General features: G+C 34.9%; 1 protein-coding gene across 1 annotated transcript in view; it reads left to right on the top strand.

Annotated features, from left to right (window-relative positions):
• The window catches only part of Polr2H (DNA-directed RNA polymerases I, II, and III subunit Rpb8), a 205,958-nt gene that overhangs the window by 53,031 nt on the left and 135,363 nt on the right, over positions 1-17,564 (top strand). Inside the window, exon 2 of the mRNA XM_072534232.1 lies at positions 6,781-6,864. Coding sequence (XP_072390333.1) covers positions 6,781-6,864 — 84 coding nt within the window. The remainder of the gene's footprint in view (positions 1-6,780; positions 6,865-17,564) is intronic.

Below are 17,564 nucleotides of genomic sequence, written 5' to 3'. Positions count from 1 at the left end.
TTCCCATTACCCCCCTCCACGTGTATCCGCCACATTGAATTAAACAACCTGTTTTTATAACTTAACATACATCATAAAATTCTGCGTGGTGGCAAGTTTGTTTGCTACACAGTTTTTAGATATTTTTAGGAAAAATGTGCTGTATGGTTCACATTTCTGTGATGTTTTTATTATGATCTTAATATATCACAACCATTTAAGTTTTTTTTTAACATTTAATAGCTTAATTATCTGCTGATGGAAGCCGCTATACAGGGTGAGTCATGAGGAACTTTACATACTTCTACCATATGTAGAGTCCCTCAGGGAGCATATCATGTGGCCACTAAAAAATGTCAACTCCTCTTCTTTATTAATTAACAGGGTGATTTGTGTAATTGACCATTTATTTTATTTTACTGTAGTGTTTATACGGCTCATTTGATTTTTTAAATTTTTGCATGATACAGTACACTACTATCAAGCATTCGACTGGTATTAGCTAAACTAAAAAATTCCAGGACTGGCTTTGGAAAAATTAATTTAGGGATTCGTATTAAATATTACACCCTGTATAATTTTTTTTTAAAATGCAATAAGTGATTTTCAAACTACATAAATAGCCAATGAAAACGACATATGCGACAATGTTGTCGCACTTTTATTAAATTTTTAGTGAACGATCAAATCTTACCAAAAATAGAACAACCATAATGAAGTATCAAATTATAAGGTATTAATTTAAACAAATGTTATAAATTTCAAACATTTTAATTAAAATGAGTTCCTACAACATAATCTAATACGTAGAAAATTAACATCTTTACTGTCACTTTGTATTATCTCTACGATAGAATCAATTGTTTTTCAATTTTAAATTTTTACTCATAGATCGTATTGGGGCATTATTTTCGATAAATAATAAATTAAATTGATTAAAAAGTCAAACCTCTTGTATGTGTTAGTTTTTGTTGATTGTAAATGATTAAAATTTTATGTCAAATAATAATACATTGCATCAACTGTACTAAATAAAAATAAATCTAAAAAAGTTTAAAATGAAGGTTGGCGTTGACCGTTTGACGTTTCTTGATATTTTATACCCATTGTCATTATTGTCATTATCAATTGTTATTTATGTGTACAAGAATACATATTTCTTCTGTCATATCTACGTTAAGTACATTGTGTTAGTTTTGGTAGAGCTTTTGTTACTTTCGTTCAAAATGCCACATCAGTTTTCGACCACAGAATATGCAGACATAATATTTGTTTATGGATTCTGTAATGGGAATGGTAGGGCTGCTAGTAGAGAATATCGCAGGAGATTTCCTAATCGTCGAACTCCCAGTCATCCAACATTTGGGTCAGTTTTTAATTATTTGCGAGAAAATGGCACTTTTCCTAGTGGAACAACAGAGCGACATGTAGATGAAGCGCAGGAAGATGACATTATGGACGCCGTTACTATGAACCCTACAATAAGCACTAGACAAGTAAGTCGAGAACTCAATGTTACTCAATCAAAAGTAAGTAGAGTCTTACAAAAAAATAATCTATACCCATATCACATTCAAATGGTTCAGCGACTACATGCTGAAGATGAGATCGATAGGTTGGAATTTTGTAGATGGATTAACAATAATCGACCAACGCTATACAGGACACTATTTACAGATGAAGCCCAATTTACCAGAGACGGTATAAATAATTCACGAAATTCACATGTGTGGGCAGAAGAAAATCCCCATGCTATTCGAGAACGTCGTTCTTAGTTAAGGTTTTCGGTTAACGTGTGGATTGGTGTCATAAATATCCAATTAGTAGGTCCTCACTTTTTTGATGGTCCTTTAACAGGGCAGGTCTATTTGAACTTTCTACAAAATATTTTGCCGAATTTGCTTGCCAACGCGAACGTTGCTATCCGAGGGATGTATTTTCAGCATGATGGGGCACCCCCACACTTTTTACTGGCAGTGAGACAACATCTCAATAATGTTTATGGCAACAGGTGGATAGGACGTGCAGGTCCTATTTCGTGGCCTTCAAGATCCCCTGATTTCAATCCCGTTGATTACCATATTTGGGGACGATTGAAGCAACTAGTTTACGCAGTGAATATTAATAACCGACAACAATTAATTGATAGAATTATACATTGTTGTAATACTATTAGAAACGATCCCCAGAGTATCCGTAATTCAATACGTCAATTAACAATTCGGCAACAAAAATGTGTACAGGCTGCAGGGTTCCATTTCGAAAATCTATTTTGAATTATTTTTATTTTGTTACCATTATTGTATCTTTTCCAGTTCTAATTTATGGGTTTATCATAACTATGTACATATTTTTAGTTTTTTTTTAAATTGTTCTTCGTTATTGTTAGTAGTTACTGTTTTTTGTTGTGCAGTGACTCAGTTTATCATTTCAATTAAAATGTTTGAAATTTATAACATTTGTTTAAATTAATTACCTTATAATTTGATACTTCATTATGGTTGTTCTATTTTTGGTAAGATTTGATCGTTCACTAAAAATTTAATAAAAGTGCGACAACATTGTCGCATATGTCGTTTTCATTGGCTATTTATGTAGTTTGAAAATCACTTATTGCATTTAAAAAAAAATATATACAGGGTGTAATATTTAATACGAATCCCTAAATTAATTTTTCCAAAGCCAGTCCTGGAATTTTTTAGTTTAGCTAATACCAGTCGAATGGTTGATAGTAGTGTACTGTATCATGCAAAAATTAAAAAAATCAAATGAGCCGTATAAACACTACAGTAAAATGAAATAAATGGTCAATTACACAAATCACCCTGTTAATTAATAAAGAAGAGGAGTTGACATTTTTTAGTGGCCACATGATATGCTCCCTGAGGGACTCTACATATGGTAGAAGTATGTAAAGTTCCTCATGACTCACCCTGTATAAATGTTCTACTTTCAAAAGCGTAATGTATCTTTAAGAATATGACATATGAAAATATGTCTCCTGTAAAATCACGACTTGGAGAAACATGTTCTGGCAAATGAGCGGTGTGTTTGATATGATTAAAAAACTCTCCTTTCGACACAATATATATTATAATCCCCTTTGGGGAATTATTATTCTTCAGAAGTTCCTTCCTATAAAAAAAATGTATAATCATCAATTTTTCCGGTGTGCCAATCGCATCGCAAATCTCCATGAGTCATCTGGGTATTTTCCATGACGGCGGAAAACAAACACCCCTTTACGACCGTGACCTACCGCAAGGAAATTCAAACGGCATGGAAACTGAATGGGCGCGGTCGCACCGCCGCTTGCACGCAGTTCAAAGGCGGCCCCAGTCGATAATGGGATGCTCGATGGAATTCGCCCTCGAAACAATTTCGTTATTCCTGTTACAGATGGGGCTAAATATATCTTTGAAGATAAGTTTGTATTGATGTAATTTATTTCTTTTTCCTTATTACTGAACGAGTAGATATAACCGGTAAAGCTTTTTTATTTTGATGGCTCAGATTGAAAGTAAATTTTTCCAACTGTTTATAAAAAAAAGTTGTCAATTGCCGCCTATCAGGATTTTGCAGCTCTGTTTGAAGTCTATTTCTAATTAAAGCAGCAAAAAAACTAACTACCATAACCAATTAACCGCAAAGTAATCGTCTAATGAAATGTATGAGCTTATCGATGTTGGTATTTCTTTTAATAAGAATTTGGCTTTAATTTAAGATCAATTGCCAAACCTTTTGTCTTTATCGGTGATATGTAATCAGACACCATTAAGTGAATTATTTTTTTCTTTTTCTAAAAAATCTATTACGCTCTTTTTTTTAATTCTGTTTATAGTTTTGTTCTATATTTTACTGAACATGTCAATTATGGACGTTCCTTTAATATATTATTATCGTTTAAGTATCTTTTTTACCATTAATTAAAAACTGATGTGTATATTTTTTTGCTTTATCAAGCACGTAACTGGAAGTTGTGTAGGCGTGATCTTGTCAGTTCTTACGTCAGAAGTTTCGATTTTCTTTTGTGTGCCTTTTATGATCTCTATAAAAGAAGTAATGTCCTTTGAATTATCAATGTAAATGCTGGAACTAAACTTCGAACCATAAACTTGAAAGTTGATGAAAAAATTCAATATTTCTGTAAATAAATCGCAGTAATATGTTTGATGTTTTATTTATATTTTTTTAAAGACATTAAATGAATTTAATTAAATTACCAGCAACAGGAAGTCACAAATGAACCTTTTAGTAGATGCAGTTTAATTTTGTGTATCAGTAGTGGCACACGGTCTACTACACCGGTCATAAAAATAGTCCTCTGGATGTATTTTGTTTAAATTTCAATAAAATAATTTATTGTTTGTAGTTTTTTATCAATATTTATTATTATTGACGTATTTTGTTTATTTAAAATGTTTATTTACGTATCACAAAAAATCACAATTTTTGTAATAGTTTTGTAGATTAATTCTCTTTTTTACATAACATATCGGTCTTCAAGAACTATCTTGAACAAAAATAAAACATTATTTCACTAAGACTTATCATAAAAAATTATAAGAGATAGCAAAAAACATAATAAAATTAAGCCGAAATATTGTTAGTCATTGCAAATTGAATTTACATGTTCCAAACAAAGATACTTTTTACAAATCGAACAAAAATATTACGTTTTTCGATTCTTTTTCCATCAACAGTCACCACACATCCCAATTGCTCCCAGAGTTCTTTAAACTGGCACGACATCTTCATCCAAATGACAGATCTCCTTAAGTCGAATCAATTGTCTTGGGTATATAGACATTTTGGCTTCGATTCTTTTGGTACATAAGGCTAAATGCTAAATTTGTCAAAACTTCCTCGTCGGGTCTTTGTGCAATTCAAGTGCAAGTCATTCGTATTTAACCAACTTATTGGGTATCCCTAACATAGATAGTTGCTTTAACATCTTTAGTCGATCTACTCCATCAAACGCCTGTTTAAAATCTATATACAAGTTGTAAATAGGTATGTTATATTCAACACATTTTTCATGTATACCTCTTAACATATGTATTTGGTCTATAGTTGATCTTTTTGGTCTGAAGCCACATTGGTATTCACTAATCATCTCCTCCGAAAACGATTCCAGGCGGCTGTATATAATTCCTGATAATATCTTGTAGACTACTTTTAAAACTGTTATGCCCCTATAATTTTTGCAGAGTCGTTTGTCTCCCCCTTTGTATAGAGGAAGTATGATTCCTACTTTCCAATCTTCTGGGATGACTTCTAGTGTCCATATGCGGTCGATTAGTTTATGGATACGCCTCCATAGCGCATGTCCACCATTCTTTATCAGTTCTGCAGTTATTCCATCTGTGCCAGGTGCTTTGTTATTTTTTAGATGTTTTATGACGTTTATCGTTTCTTCCAATGTTGGTTGCTCAACTAGTTGTTCTGCTGTGTGGTGATTTCTTCATCTTCGTTTTGTTCTTTTTCTGGGTTTAACAGCTCTTGAAAATGCTCCTTCCACCTTTTCATTATTTCCTCTTTCTCGCTGATAATTGCCCCATTTTTGTCCTTGCAAACTGTTGATCTTGTCATGTATCCTTGGGTGTATTGCTTGGTTTCCTTGTAAAATTTTCTAGTCTCTCTTCTGTTATTATAATCTGTAATTTGTTGTATTTTTCTATTCAACATTTCTCTTTTTCCTTCTACATATTTTCTTTCCATCTTTTCTGAGTTCTTCATATGCCCTTCTATTCAATCGGGAATCTCTTTGTAGACATTTCTGTCTAGCTATATTTTTACTATTTATTACTTGTTGGCAATCTTGGTCAAACCATTCCTCGTTTCTTTTGCTTGAGGTTTCACCTAATGTTTCCTTTGCCATATTTGTAATTGTCGTTTGGATGACATTCCATTCTTCTTCAATGTTGTTTTGTTCTCCTCTTTCATTTAATATTACTTTTATTTTCTGCTGGTATTCATTCTTCTTTTTAGGATTTTTAACCATATATGTGTTCCATTTTCTTTGTTTGGCGCCTTTGTCTTTTCTTACCATTGATATTCTTTGTTTTGTCTTTGATATAACCAAGAAATGGTCCGAATCGCAATTTGCGTCTCTATAAGTTCTAACATCCGTTACGGAGGTTGTCCTCCACTTAGATATTAATATGTGATCAATTTGATTAAATTTATTAGTACCAGGTATTATCCAGGTTCCTTTATGAATATTTTATGAGGGAAAGGAAACACGTACTAACAACTCTTAGTTTGTTTGCCATTGCCAACTGTGCCACTCTCATACCGTTGTTGCTGGTAATATCATGTAAACTATGCTTACCAAAGGATTCTGCATATATTGGCTCTTTTCCCAGCTTCGCGTTCATATCACCCAGGACTATAACTGCATCTCTCTTCTGTGCGTTTTCATATTCTACTTGTAGTTGGACGTATAATTGATCGGTTACTAGTTCATCTGCTGCTTCTGTTGGGGCATGGATTGCCCCAAAGGTTAACTGTACAACATATTTATATCTAAGTATCGACCAATACAGGCACGAAGAGTGATAAATTATGGTTTTGGTGTAGTTTTGAACAAGTGGAGAATTTTAAAACGGGGATAGATCTTCAACCCGATCATACAATCTCGGGAGTTGACATACTCTTTGGTATGTCATATAAATATTTTTAATTTGTTATAATACGTCTTAATTTTCTGGTAAAAAAATTTTAAATTTACTTCTTTTTCTTTTTATGTTAAGTAAATATTTCGATGAAATCTAATTAGATATATATTTTTTGTTTCAGTGAGTCGACTACATTGCGAGAGCGAGTCTTTCAAAATGGACCTTATTCTGGACATCAACTCCTGGCTATATCCCATGGAATTGGGTAAGTTTCTTTATAAAATGTGCTCGAAACTGACCGTCCGCGTTACCATTAGACGGATTGTATTTTCTTTTTTTTTTTTACTATCATTTTTTGCTCCTCGTAGACTTCCTCCAACGACCTCTTGCATAATTTTGGAAATATTCTCTTAACTGAGAACGAATCTAATTTAATAGTGTGTTTATGTGTTTAAAAGTAAATGAGTGTAACATTGGAATTAATATTTGGGCTTCTGTTTAAAGAAAAAAACCTCATAATTGCCCAGAAAAAATCGGCCTGATAGGTAAGTCCATAACAAGGAGCGGTAGAGCTTTCATGGCGCAAAAAAAGTGAGCCTGAAAATAAAATCTATCTCTCTATATAAGGATTTTTACAGCTGTCGCCGCCTTCCTTCTTTCAGCCAACGTCTCCAGTCCTTTCTGTTCTGCCATTCTCTATCTCTAAGGTCTCGTCTTTCCATGGCCTCGTCCACTTCATCCCTCCATGATCTTCGGGGTCTACCTCTTTTCCTCCTTCCTATTGGGCTCCAATTCGAAATCTTTGCTATCCACCTTGTATGATCTGTTCTTCTCACATGTCCATACCAAATTAAACGTTTTTCTTCGATCTTCTCATGAACTCCATTTCAGTTGCTGTGATTTTGGACCTGTTTCGTTTATTTATTACCCAATTCTCTGCTCCATAGGTCATTATACTGCGTACCAAGGTGTTATAAATTCTCTTCTTTGTCTTCTTAGTCTACGATTTTATTATCAGATGTCGCTACATTGCGTCTATACGAAGCCATGTTATAGTTGCTTCCTAAGACAGAGAAGAATTATTTCACGTTCAGAGCGCTTGCGAAAGCCGTTCTGATGATGCCTATTGGGCTGAAATACGTATAAACGGATGCGCAAGCTCCCTATACGTGAAATAAAATCTTAACTGTCTTTTCCTTGTTATTTCGATATACTCTGTACGAGTACTAGAAACCAATTCGCTAAGAATTTTGCTTAGTTGAAAAGATATGTTGTGGAATGCAAGTTTTAGATTCCCCATGTCTCTCTTAACACCTTTATGAACGTCTGTTTTTGCCTTGCAATTCTTAGAAGGCACAGATTAAAGCGGAATTCTTGAATTTGGTTTCGAAAATTAGTCTACGATTTTATTATCAGATGTCGCTACATTGCGTCTATACGAAGCCATGTTATAGTTGCTTCCTAAGACAGAGAAGAATTATTTCACGTTCAGAGCGCTTGCGAAAGCCGTTCTGATGATGCCTATTGGGCTGAAATACGTATAAACGGATGCGCAAGCTCCCTATACGTGAAATAAAATCTTAACTGTCTTTTCCTTGTTATTTCGATATACTCTGTACGAGTACTAGAAACCAATTCGCTAAGAATTTTGCTTAGTTGAAAAGATATGTTGTGGAATGCAAGTTTTAGATTCCCCATGTCTCTCTTAACACCTTTATGAACGTCTGTTTTTGCCTTGCAATTCTTAGAAGGCACAGATTAAAGCGGAATTCTTGAATTTGGTTTCGAAAATTAGTCTACGATTTTATTATCAGATGTCGCTACATTGCGTCTATACGAAGCCATGTTATAGTTGCTTCCTAAGACAGAGAAGAATTATTTCACGTTCAGAGCGCTTGCGAAAGCCGTTCTGATGATGCCTATTGGGCTGAAATACGTATAAACGGATGCGCAAGCTCCCTATACGTGAAATAAAATCTTAACTGTCTTTTCCTTGTTATTTCGATATACTCTGTACGAGTACTAGAAACCAATTCGCTAAGAATTTTGCTTAGTTGAAAAGATATGTTGTGGAATGCAAGTTTTAGATTCCCCATGTCTCTCTTAACACCTTTATCAACGTCTGTTTTTGCCTTGCAATTCTTAGAAGGCACAGATTAAAGCGGAATTCTTGAATTTGGTTTCGAAAATTAGTCTACGATTTTATTATCAGATGTCGCTACATTGCGTCTATACGAAGCCATGTTATAGTTGCTTCCTAAGACAGAGAAGAATTATTTCACGTTCAGAGCGCTTGCGAAAGCCGTTCTGATGATGCCTATTGGGCTGAAATACGTATAAACGGATGCGCAAGCTCCCTATACGTGAAATAAAATCTTAACTGTCTTTTCCTTGTCTCTTCTTTGTATTTCTGGTAATCTGTCTATCCCACAGTGCCCCGTTCATTTGTTTAATACATGTTCTTGTCTGTGCTAATCTCCTGGTTATCTCTTGCTCGGTGGTTCCATTTTTTGAGAGTATGAATCCTAAATATTTGAATTTGTCAGTGCCGTTAATTTCTCTATTATCGTCCATTTCCAAGTTTCTCACTGGTTCTTGATCTGTTGTTAAATATTCGGTCTTTTCGAGATTTATTTCCAGTCCATTTTTTGTGTATTCCTTTTCTAATTTTCGGAGCATATAGCACAGATCTTCTTCATCTTGAGCCGTTACCACTTGGTCATCTGCCAAGCTTAATGTGTACAAGAAGTTGTCCCGGATTGGCATTCCCATCCCTTCACATTTTCTTTTCCATGGTTTTAATATTTGTTCGAGGAATATCTTGAACAGTGTCGGAGATGTAGAGCATCCCTGCAATAAGCCTTTTGTGGTCTTAAATTCGTTGGAGTATTTATTGCCGGTTTTAACTCTAACCTTGTTGTTGTTGTAAAGGTTTTTTACGGCTTTTATTAACCTCTGAGTTATTCCGATTTCCTTCATCGTGTTCCATAGTTGTTTTCTGGGGACCGAGTCATATGCCTTTTTTAAATCTATGAATGCCATGTTTACTGGTCTATTTTATGCCATTTTTTTTTTCAATTAATTGTTGGAGTGTATAAATGTGGTCTATGCAAGATCTTCCTGCCGTGAACCCCGCCTGATCTTCTCCGATTTTATTTGAGATAGATTTTTCTAGTTTTTCTTTCAGTATTTACCCATATAACCTGCCCATACATGCTATCACACTGATGCCTCTGTAGTTCCCGCATTTCTTCTCATCTCTCTTTTTATGTATCGAGGTTATATATGATTTGAACCATTCTTCTGGTATTTCGTTCAGGTTTATAGCGTCACTGAACATTTCGTGTATAATTCTGTGTAGTTTGTCCGTTCCATACTTAATTAGTTCATTAAAGATTCCTCCTGGTCCCCCTGATTTTTTGTTTTTTAAAGTCTTTATGGCATTCTTTACTTCGATTAATGTTATCTCAATCTGTTCTTCATTCTGATTTTGTTGTTGTTCCTGTTCTGTGTCTGTCTCTATGAAATCTGGGCGGTTTTCTGTGAGTAGTTCTTTATAGTAGTCTTCCCACTCTTTTTCTAATATGTATAGTATTTGGACCTTTTCGTTGTTATTCTTCCTTAAAGATTTCAGTATCTTCCAGGATTCCGAATTCGTTGTTCCTCCTAGGTATTGTTCAATTTGTGCACATGTTTCTTCCCATTCTTTATTCTTTTCTTTTGCCCTTCTTCGTTGTACTTCTCTGTTTTTCTCTTTGTACTTCTGTGTGTCTTCTGGGGATTGGGTGCTCATACTTTTCATATTTAGAATTTTCTTCTCCTCAATACATTTTTTGGTTTCTTTGTTTATTTTTACCCTGTGTTGGGTATTTCTTTTCTCAAGTTTCCCCAAAGCTTCTAATGTTGCCTTTTTTATGCTGTGTTTGACGTGCTCGTACGTTTCTTTGACGTTTCTGAAACCGAAATCCTGTAACTTCTGGTCCAGTCTTCTCTGGTATAGGTCCCTTATGGATTCCTCTTGAAGTAAATTTATGTTGAACTTCATTTCTTCTTCTTTCTGTTCATTTTCTACTTGGTCTTCTTCGTGTTCTTTCTTCCTTCTAGTTTGGGTGTTCAACGTATAGGGAAACCTCATTTGTGAAATTATTAATCGGTGGTCAGTGCCACATTCGGCTCCTCTCTTTATTCGTGTGTCTCTAATTTTGATAGTACTACTTTTGCTGACAATTATGTAATCGATAATGGATCTGATGTTTCTCGTTGTTTGTACATACGTGTATGTTGCCACATCTTCTCCAAAACGGCCTATCGTGCTATCATTTTGTCGTTTCCATGTTCTTCCATTTAGGTCACCTGCTATTATTATTTCTTGTGTTGGTCTCACTTTTCCGATCTCTTCTTGTAAGGTATCCATGAACTGATCCTTTTTTGCTACCAGACTGTTATCCGTAGGCCCGTATACTCCCAGTATCACGATTTGCCTGCCATAGATTTCCATGATAAGTTTTACTATTCGTTCATTTATGGGTTCCCATGTTTTTATTGTTTTTTTTTTTTAAATAAAACCTCTATGTTAATAATGTACACAAAAAACTCTCATATAATAGGTACTTTTTTTAAACAATGCAAACTTCTAACCTTTTCCCAAAATGCCCATGTGGAATGATTCTCTTTAGAAAAAACTCTTCTAATTGTACTGAATGTCATTCTGAGATATACGTGATTTTTTAAAGATTTTAAAAAAAGTAAAATATCACTCTTTCCTTGTTCGTTCGTTACACAATGACATTCCACCTTTGACCTTTGAGCGAGCTGCTGACTACAGTATACCGGAGAGCGCGTGGGTGTTGTAACGATCCAATTTTCCGATGGGGGAAACTTCCCAGTTTTCCATGTGGACGGTATTCGATCTGAATTCGAAAGCTGTTCGTCTGTTCGCGTCAGCTGAACATTTCTCGTAAACAATCAATTTCTTATTTAATATTTTGTTTATGTGTCATTTATATTATCGGTTTGTCTATGGATTGACGATGGCGGACAGTGGGAGGGATCGTGACGGTGGTTGAAGGGTGTGTTCACCAGGTAATTTTTACTAGATTATATATTATTATTGGTTTTGTACTTAAACAATAAAGTTATCTATTATTACGTCAATTATTTATATATTATAATATTTATTTATACATACACTCAGATGCAAAAAAACGCAACGTAAAAAATTTTGGTCAAATTCAAAGTATTTCAGTTTTTTTTATTTTTAGCACTATTTTGATAATTTTGTAGCACACTATGTAAAAATTTATAAATTTTAATTTATTATAGTGAGTTTTTTAATAAAATTTTGTATTTGACTTATTATACGGGGTTAATCGAAAGGTGATTTTTTGTCCTAACTTTGAAACATCCTGTGGAATAATTCCGTTAGCGGATTTTTCTAAAACCTTGTTTTTCGGTTGCAACCATGTCTTCTAAGTATTATGTGTTTCATGTGAAAATATGGATTGGTTCATTTTTAGCAGGGAAATGACTTTGCCACCCACAATTTACGACTTTTCCTATTATTAGCATTATCTTTTGTATTATTTGTAATACGACGATGGGGGCTTTAGTGACTGATATCGAAGGAATGCCATATCGACATCCCAGAAGCACTGTATTTAAATAATGATTAATAGCAACGACATGATCTTGGTTTTAATGAACAATGATAACAATAACAAAACATAAAAAAAAACAACTTCAATGTAACTCAACCTAAATAGAAAGAAAAGAAAAACTACTAAAAAATAACTTAATAATTTGTATTGCCTCCTCTAGCCTCTATAACTGCCTGTACACGTCGGTTCATGCTGTCTATGAGGTTACGAATATCATCTTGCTGGATGTTGTGCCATTCCTCTTCTAGAGCCTAGCGAAGTTCGTTAATTGAAGCTGGTGCGACTTCGCGACCTCTAATATTTCTATCAAGCATGTCCCAAACGTGCTCTATTGGGTTTAGATCTGGCGAACACGCTGGCCAGTTAATTTTATTAATACCAACTTCCTCTAAATATTGCGTGACCCACATTGCAGAGTGGGGTGGCGCATTATCTTACATTAATAGAAAATCATCGCCGATTTATTGAGAAAAGGGTACTACGTGATTCGCTAAAATTTCCTCAATATACCGGTGTGCAGTCAACGAACCCTCAATAAACACCAATTGAGTGTGCACCTCTCGGGATATTTCTGCCCATACCATCATCGAACCTCCTCCATGGCTAACGCGGGGACTGAAAGCGCACTCCGCAAATCTCTCTCCAGTTCGACGCCATACTCGTTCTCTCCCATCTGAGGATTGAAGACAGTATCTCGACTCATCCGTAAAAAGAACATTATTCCATTGTCCTAACTTCCAATGTAAATGTTGTAGCATTTCTAAATTCTTTGGTATATATTGAAATCCCCTCGTATGTGTTAAAATACCAAAAAGTATTTTCAATCCTCTTTACGTTGATATTGATTGCTTCCCGAGTCGATAATAAACCATTTTAAAGTTTGTTTATATCACGGACGCATATTCTTTGATATTTTTCTTTGATTTAAGCCGCTCGGTACTGCGTTTCAAACAAACATCCATTTAGATCGCTGAGAAGGTTTCGCTGGAAAGATAATTGCGACACTCTCGCTGAGGCGTTGTCAGAGACAACTGCTTCTAGCGTTTGTCCAAATTATTCGTCGAATTTGAAATGTTTTCTTGTTTTTTGTCCCTTTTTATGGAAAATGTGTAGCAGTGTGAAGTTAATAGTAGTAGTTTAATGTGTAGTTGCAGTCTAAGTGAGATTTTGAAAGATAACCACATTTTGCCATTGTGTTCAGTTCTACCTGTTCTAGTTTTTTAAGGAGAACAGTTTCCAAAGTTTGTGTTCCAGTGCCCCAACTTCCAACCTCAATAATTCGCAGTGTGATATTTATTTTCTTCGTTTTCTTTTTGTGACAGTTTCAGTTCCAAAAAATTCTCTAAGAATTTTTCCTTCCGGCATCCTTGATAAGTACATGCTGTTATTAGTTCTCCATATAATTGCATTATTTTATTGATTGTTCTTCTTCATACATTAATTATCTTTTTAAACCTCCATATATCGTTCTAAAAACATTCCACTCCTGTGTGCCTAATTTTAGTTCAGTATGTTTGTTAATCCGCAATCAGGCTCTGGAAGATATTTTTAAAAGATTAGAATGGGAAGAAAAAGGTATAAAAATTTGTGGACAACGCTTGAACCATCTAAGGTACGCTGATGACATCGCATTGATAACCGATAAAAAAGAAGAATTATTTGTAATGATGAAAGAATGGACGTAGAAGCTGGAAAGGTAGGCCTTAATATGAATTACAGCAAGACCAAAATCATAACAAATACAGATGAAGACATCACAATGAGGATCGGACAAGATGAAATAGAACAAGAAGTTGGAGACAGACAGAGAAGAATGGAAAAGGATTGGGGAGGTCTATGTCCAAAGATGGACCGAAGAAGGCTAATTAGATAGATAGATGTTTGTAAGTCTGTACAAAATTGATTAACGCTTGCAACTTGTTCACCAAACCTTAAAGAAATCCAAGAAGAATCGAATATACTTAAGAAAGAAATAAGATTGGTGTTCAGCAATCTCAAGTATAACAAAGCATCAAGTTCAGATATGATAACAGCAGAAACCGGAATAAAAATGACAAAAATCTTGACAAAATCTACAGTAACGGCAAAAATTTACCAAAGGTAGGGGTACTCAAGAACATCTTCTGAACAGAAGACAAATAATAGAAAAATCTAGGAATTTCAATATTCCACTATACATTTATTTTATAACAGAAAGACAGTTAATATTTGATTTCACATCTGTATATTCCCTAACGGGAACAGTATTTCACATCTGTATAGTTTCCGGAACGTAGCGCTTCCACTCCAGCAATCGGACTGCTCGTTCACATTTTCATACATAGAACGTTTTAGTTTGGTTCGGTTAAGATATGATATTGCTTTTCTCGACAAAAATTATGTGCAATTGCTCTTCTACTTAACGATGAAGAATGAAAAACTGTGTTAAAAAGAAGGTTTGAAGTACACCCAATGCTAAGAGAAAGGTAAAAGGAAGGTGAATACTGGACTTTATACAGAGAATTAATTCATGACGATGAAAAATATTATGGATATTTTAGAATGAATAGGATTCAGTTTAAATATGTTTTAAATTTAATTACACCTTCAGTTAAAAAATAAAATACTACATTTAACGAAGCCGTACATATCAAACCAAAAAGTATTTTTAAAAAGAAGAGGTATCACTTCCGTACAAAAGTCCTAATTGTTTATCACTTCCGTGATTAATTGTCACAAAGCAATAAAAACACATGCATAAATGACAAAATAGCCTCGAAAATTATTTTTTTAAATACTCTGTATCAAAATCAAACAAATATCTAAATAAACAACGAGGGGAAAACGACGGACATCTAATTCACATTATCCTTACCCACCGGTTACGACTCGTTACGTAGCCGTCGGCATCAGTAAAATATTGTTTTCGAATATACTGAACGGAAACGTTAAGTGTCTTAAACGCTACGAGTTGTTCATATTTAAAACCATTTAAATTATATTTTTCGGAAACTAAACGATATGTGCTGGAAACGCAACGTGCATGATAATATGCCACGACCTTTATACGTATTTCATCCTAACAGGACTCATCAGAGCGACTGTTACAGAAGCTCTGAACGTGAAAACAAATCTTTTCCGTCGAAAAGAAGTTGCTAAGTTTTCTATTTGATTTAAAGATAGCAAGAATTTTGCCATCCCACTCCGACTATAATACCGACGAGTTGGGACGAAATGGTGTCAAGAATTTGGCTATTACCATAATCAAATTCCAGAGTAGAAAGAAGGAAGGTCTTTCAAATATTATCTTCCCCACTAGTATCATTTTTCAGGAAGTATTTGATCGCCTTTCTACGCCATGTATATATTCCAGTTGTTTTCTGTTTTATTTCAAAGCGCTGTATACAACCATATAATAAAAGTACATCTCGCTTCTGCATTAATTTCCCACACTAGCTGATTAATGGCTTGCTGTCTCTGCATATTAATTTTTGTTGTACACTTTAGTTTGCTCTGTTCTGTTTCACATGATGATTTAATGGAACGGTTTTCCTGAATAAAAAGGTGTTTTGTTATACTTTTTTCTAGTAGCCGGTGACAAATCATACTTTTATTTTGTAATGGTTCCTAATTTTGTAAGGTATATGTTTTATCGTATATCTCCCCTAAACTATTGATTACATTGTGCACAATATTGTTAAGTAGCTCCTTAATAAAAGGCAAAGCTTCTTTTTCAATTGACGTAATTTTGTCATCATCTTCGTTTGGTGATGATTCTAACTTTCTCTCCCTCTAAACCTACTATATTTCGCAGATTACTCCTATTCATATCTAGTAAATCTTTGGGTAAAAGGTTCATGTACAAAAACCTACGGATGTTTAAGACTTATTTATGTTCGCACCAGTTGTTACGTTTCATCCCTTTTACCCAGTGCGATATCGTTCTTTTATATGTCCTTCTACCATGAGGTTCCCATGTTAGGATTTGTTTTGGAAGTCGATCTTTGGGCATCCTTTGAACATGTGGGGATGATGAATGATTAACGATGGCTTAAGCGAATGTTACAGTGGATTCTCACCAACCGTAAGAAAAGTGGTAGACCAAGAAGATCGTGGAGATAAGAAGTAAACGGTACATTAAGATAATGGTCTACAACTGCAAAAGAAAACGACTGGAAGGATCGCAAACGTTGGAAGCTAGGATGCGAGGGACAGCGAATATTTTCGAAATAACTATTTATTGCTAAAAAATTACGCACTTATTTTTTTGTATATTGAATTAATATTATTTTATTTTGAATCTGTCTTAGGTTATTTAAGTTAAATGGGTTGTTGCGAAAGCAAAACAATCCTGTATCTGGTTTGAGGATATTCGTAGAACCTATAAACAAAACAATCTTGAGAAAAGGTTGTTTACAACTTGATCAATTTTCGAGGAAGCGATTGTTTTGAAAAATGCATGATATTGTAAAGGGTTCTAATGAGTTTTAAACGCATCTCAGTATTACAGTAACCGGTTTAGTGTTAAGTTGTTTTGAGTTAACGATGAAGAATTTTCAAAAATCGGTTGAAATTGTAACGTTATTGGGAAATAGATTAATTCAACGGCAAGTTGCAAGACAATTGAGTGTTAGTCGTTTGAATGTACAATGACCCAAAAAGGATCCAACAAGGATTTATTGTGACGGGATCTCACCAACGACGGCCTGGTATGGGTTCAAAAAGGAACACAGCCGCTAGGGATGATCCCGGCGTCATTCTTGCTGCATTACGGAATCGGGCCCAAACCGCCAGAATACTCCAAGGCCATTTACAGCCAGCTCAACGACTAGCAATCAGCCTTTCTACTGGTTTGACAGGTTCGACAGTCCAGTAACGGGGTCCTTACTTTCTTCTTCTTCTCGTAGCACTACAATACGGGGTGGGTTTTGGCTGACTGCACAACTTGCTTCCATCTTGAACGGTCGTCCATAATAGTTGGGTCGGTGGGCAGCCCCATTGTTCTTAGATCTGACCATATATTGTCTCTCCATCGCATTCGTGGACGTCCTAAGGGTCTTCTTCCTGTGGGGGCTTCCTCCCATATTAATTTGGCAAGGCGGTTATTAGGGAGTCTATGGACATGGCCAGCCCATCTAAGACGTTGGGATTTAATCTCTTGGACTATATCGCTCGCTCTGTACATCTGCTTGACCTCAGCATTTGTTCTCATTCGGTATTGGTTGCTATTAATGTCGTGATAAGGCCCAAAGATTCTTCTGAGGATTTTCCTCTCAAAACATCTAAGTTTTCTTTCAGTTTCTTTGGTCAGGGTCCACGTCTCACACCC

This window comes from Diabrotica undecimpunctata, chromosome 6 (genome assembly GCF_040954645.1).
Source record: "Diabrotica undecimpunctata isolate CICGRU chromosome 6, icDiaUnde3, whole genome shotgun sequence".
NCBI lineage: Eukaryota > Metazoa > Arthropoda > Insecta > Coleoptera > Chrysomelidae > Diabrotica > Diabrotica undecimpunctata.
The sequence above is the reverse complement of the archived record's forward strand: the minus strand, read 5'-3'. Positions and strand labels throughout refer to the sequence as shown.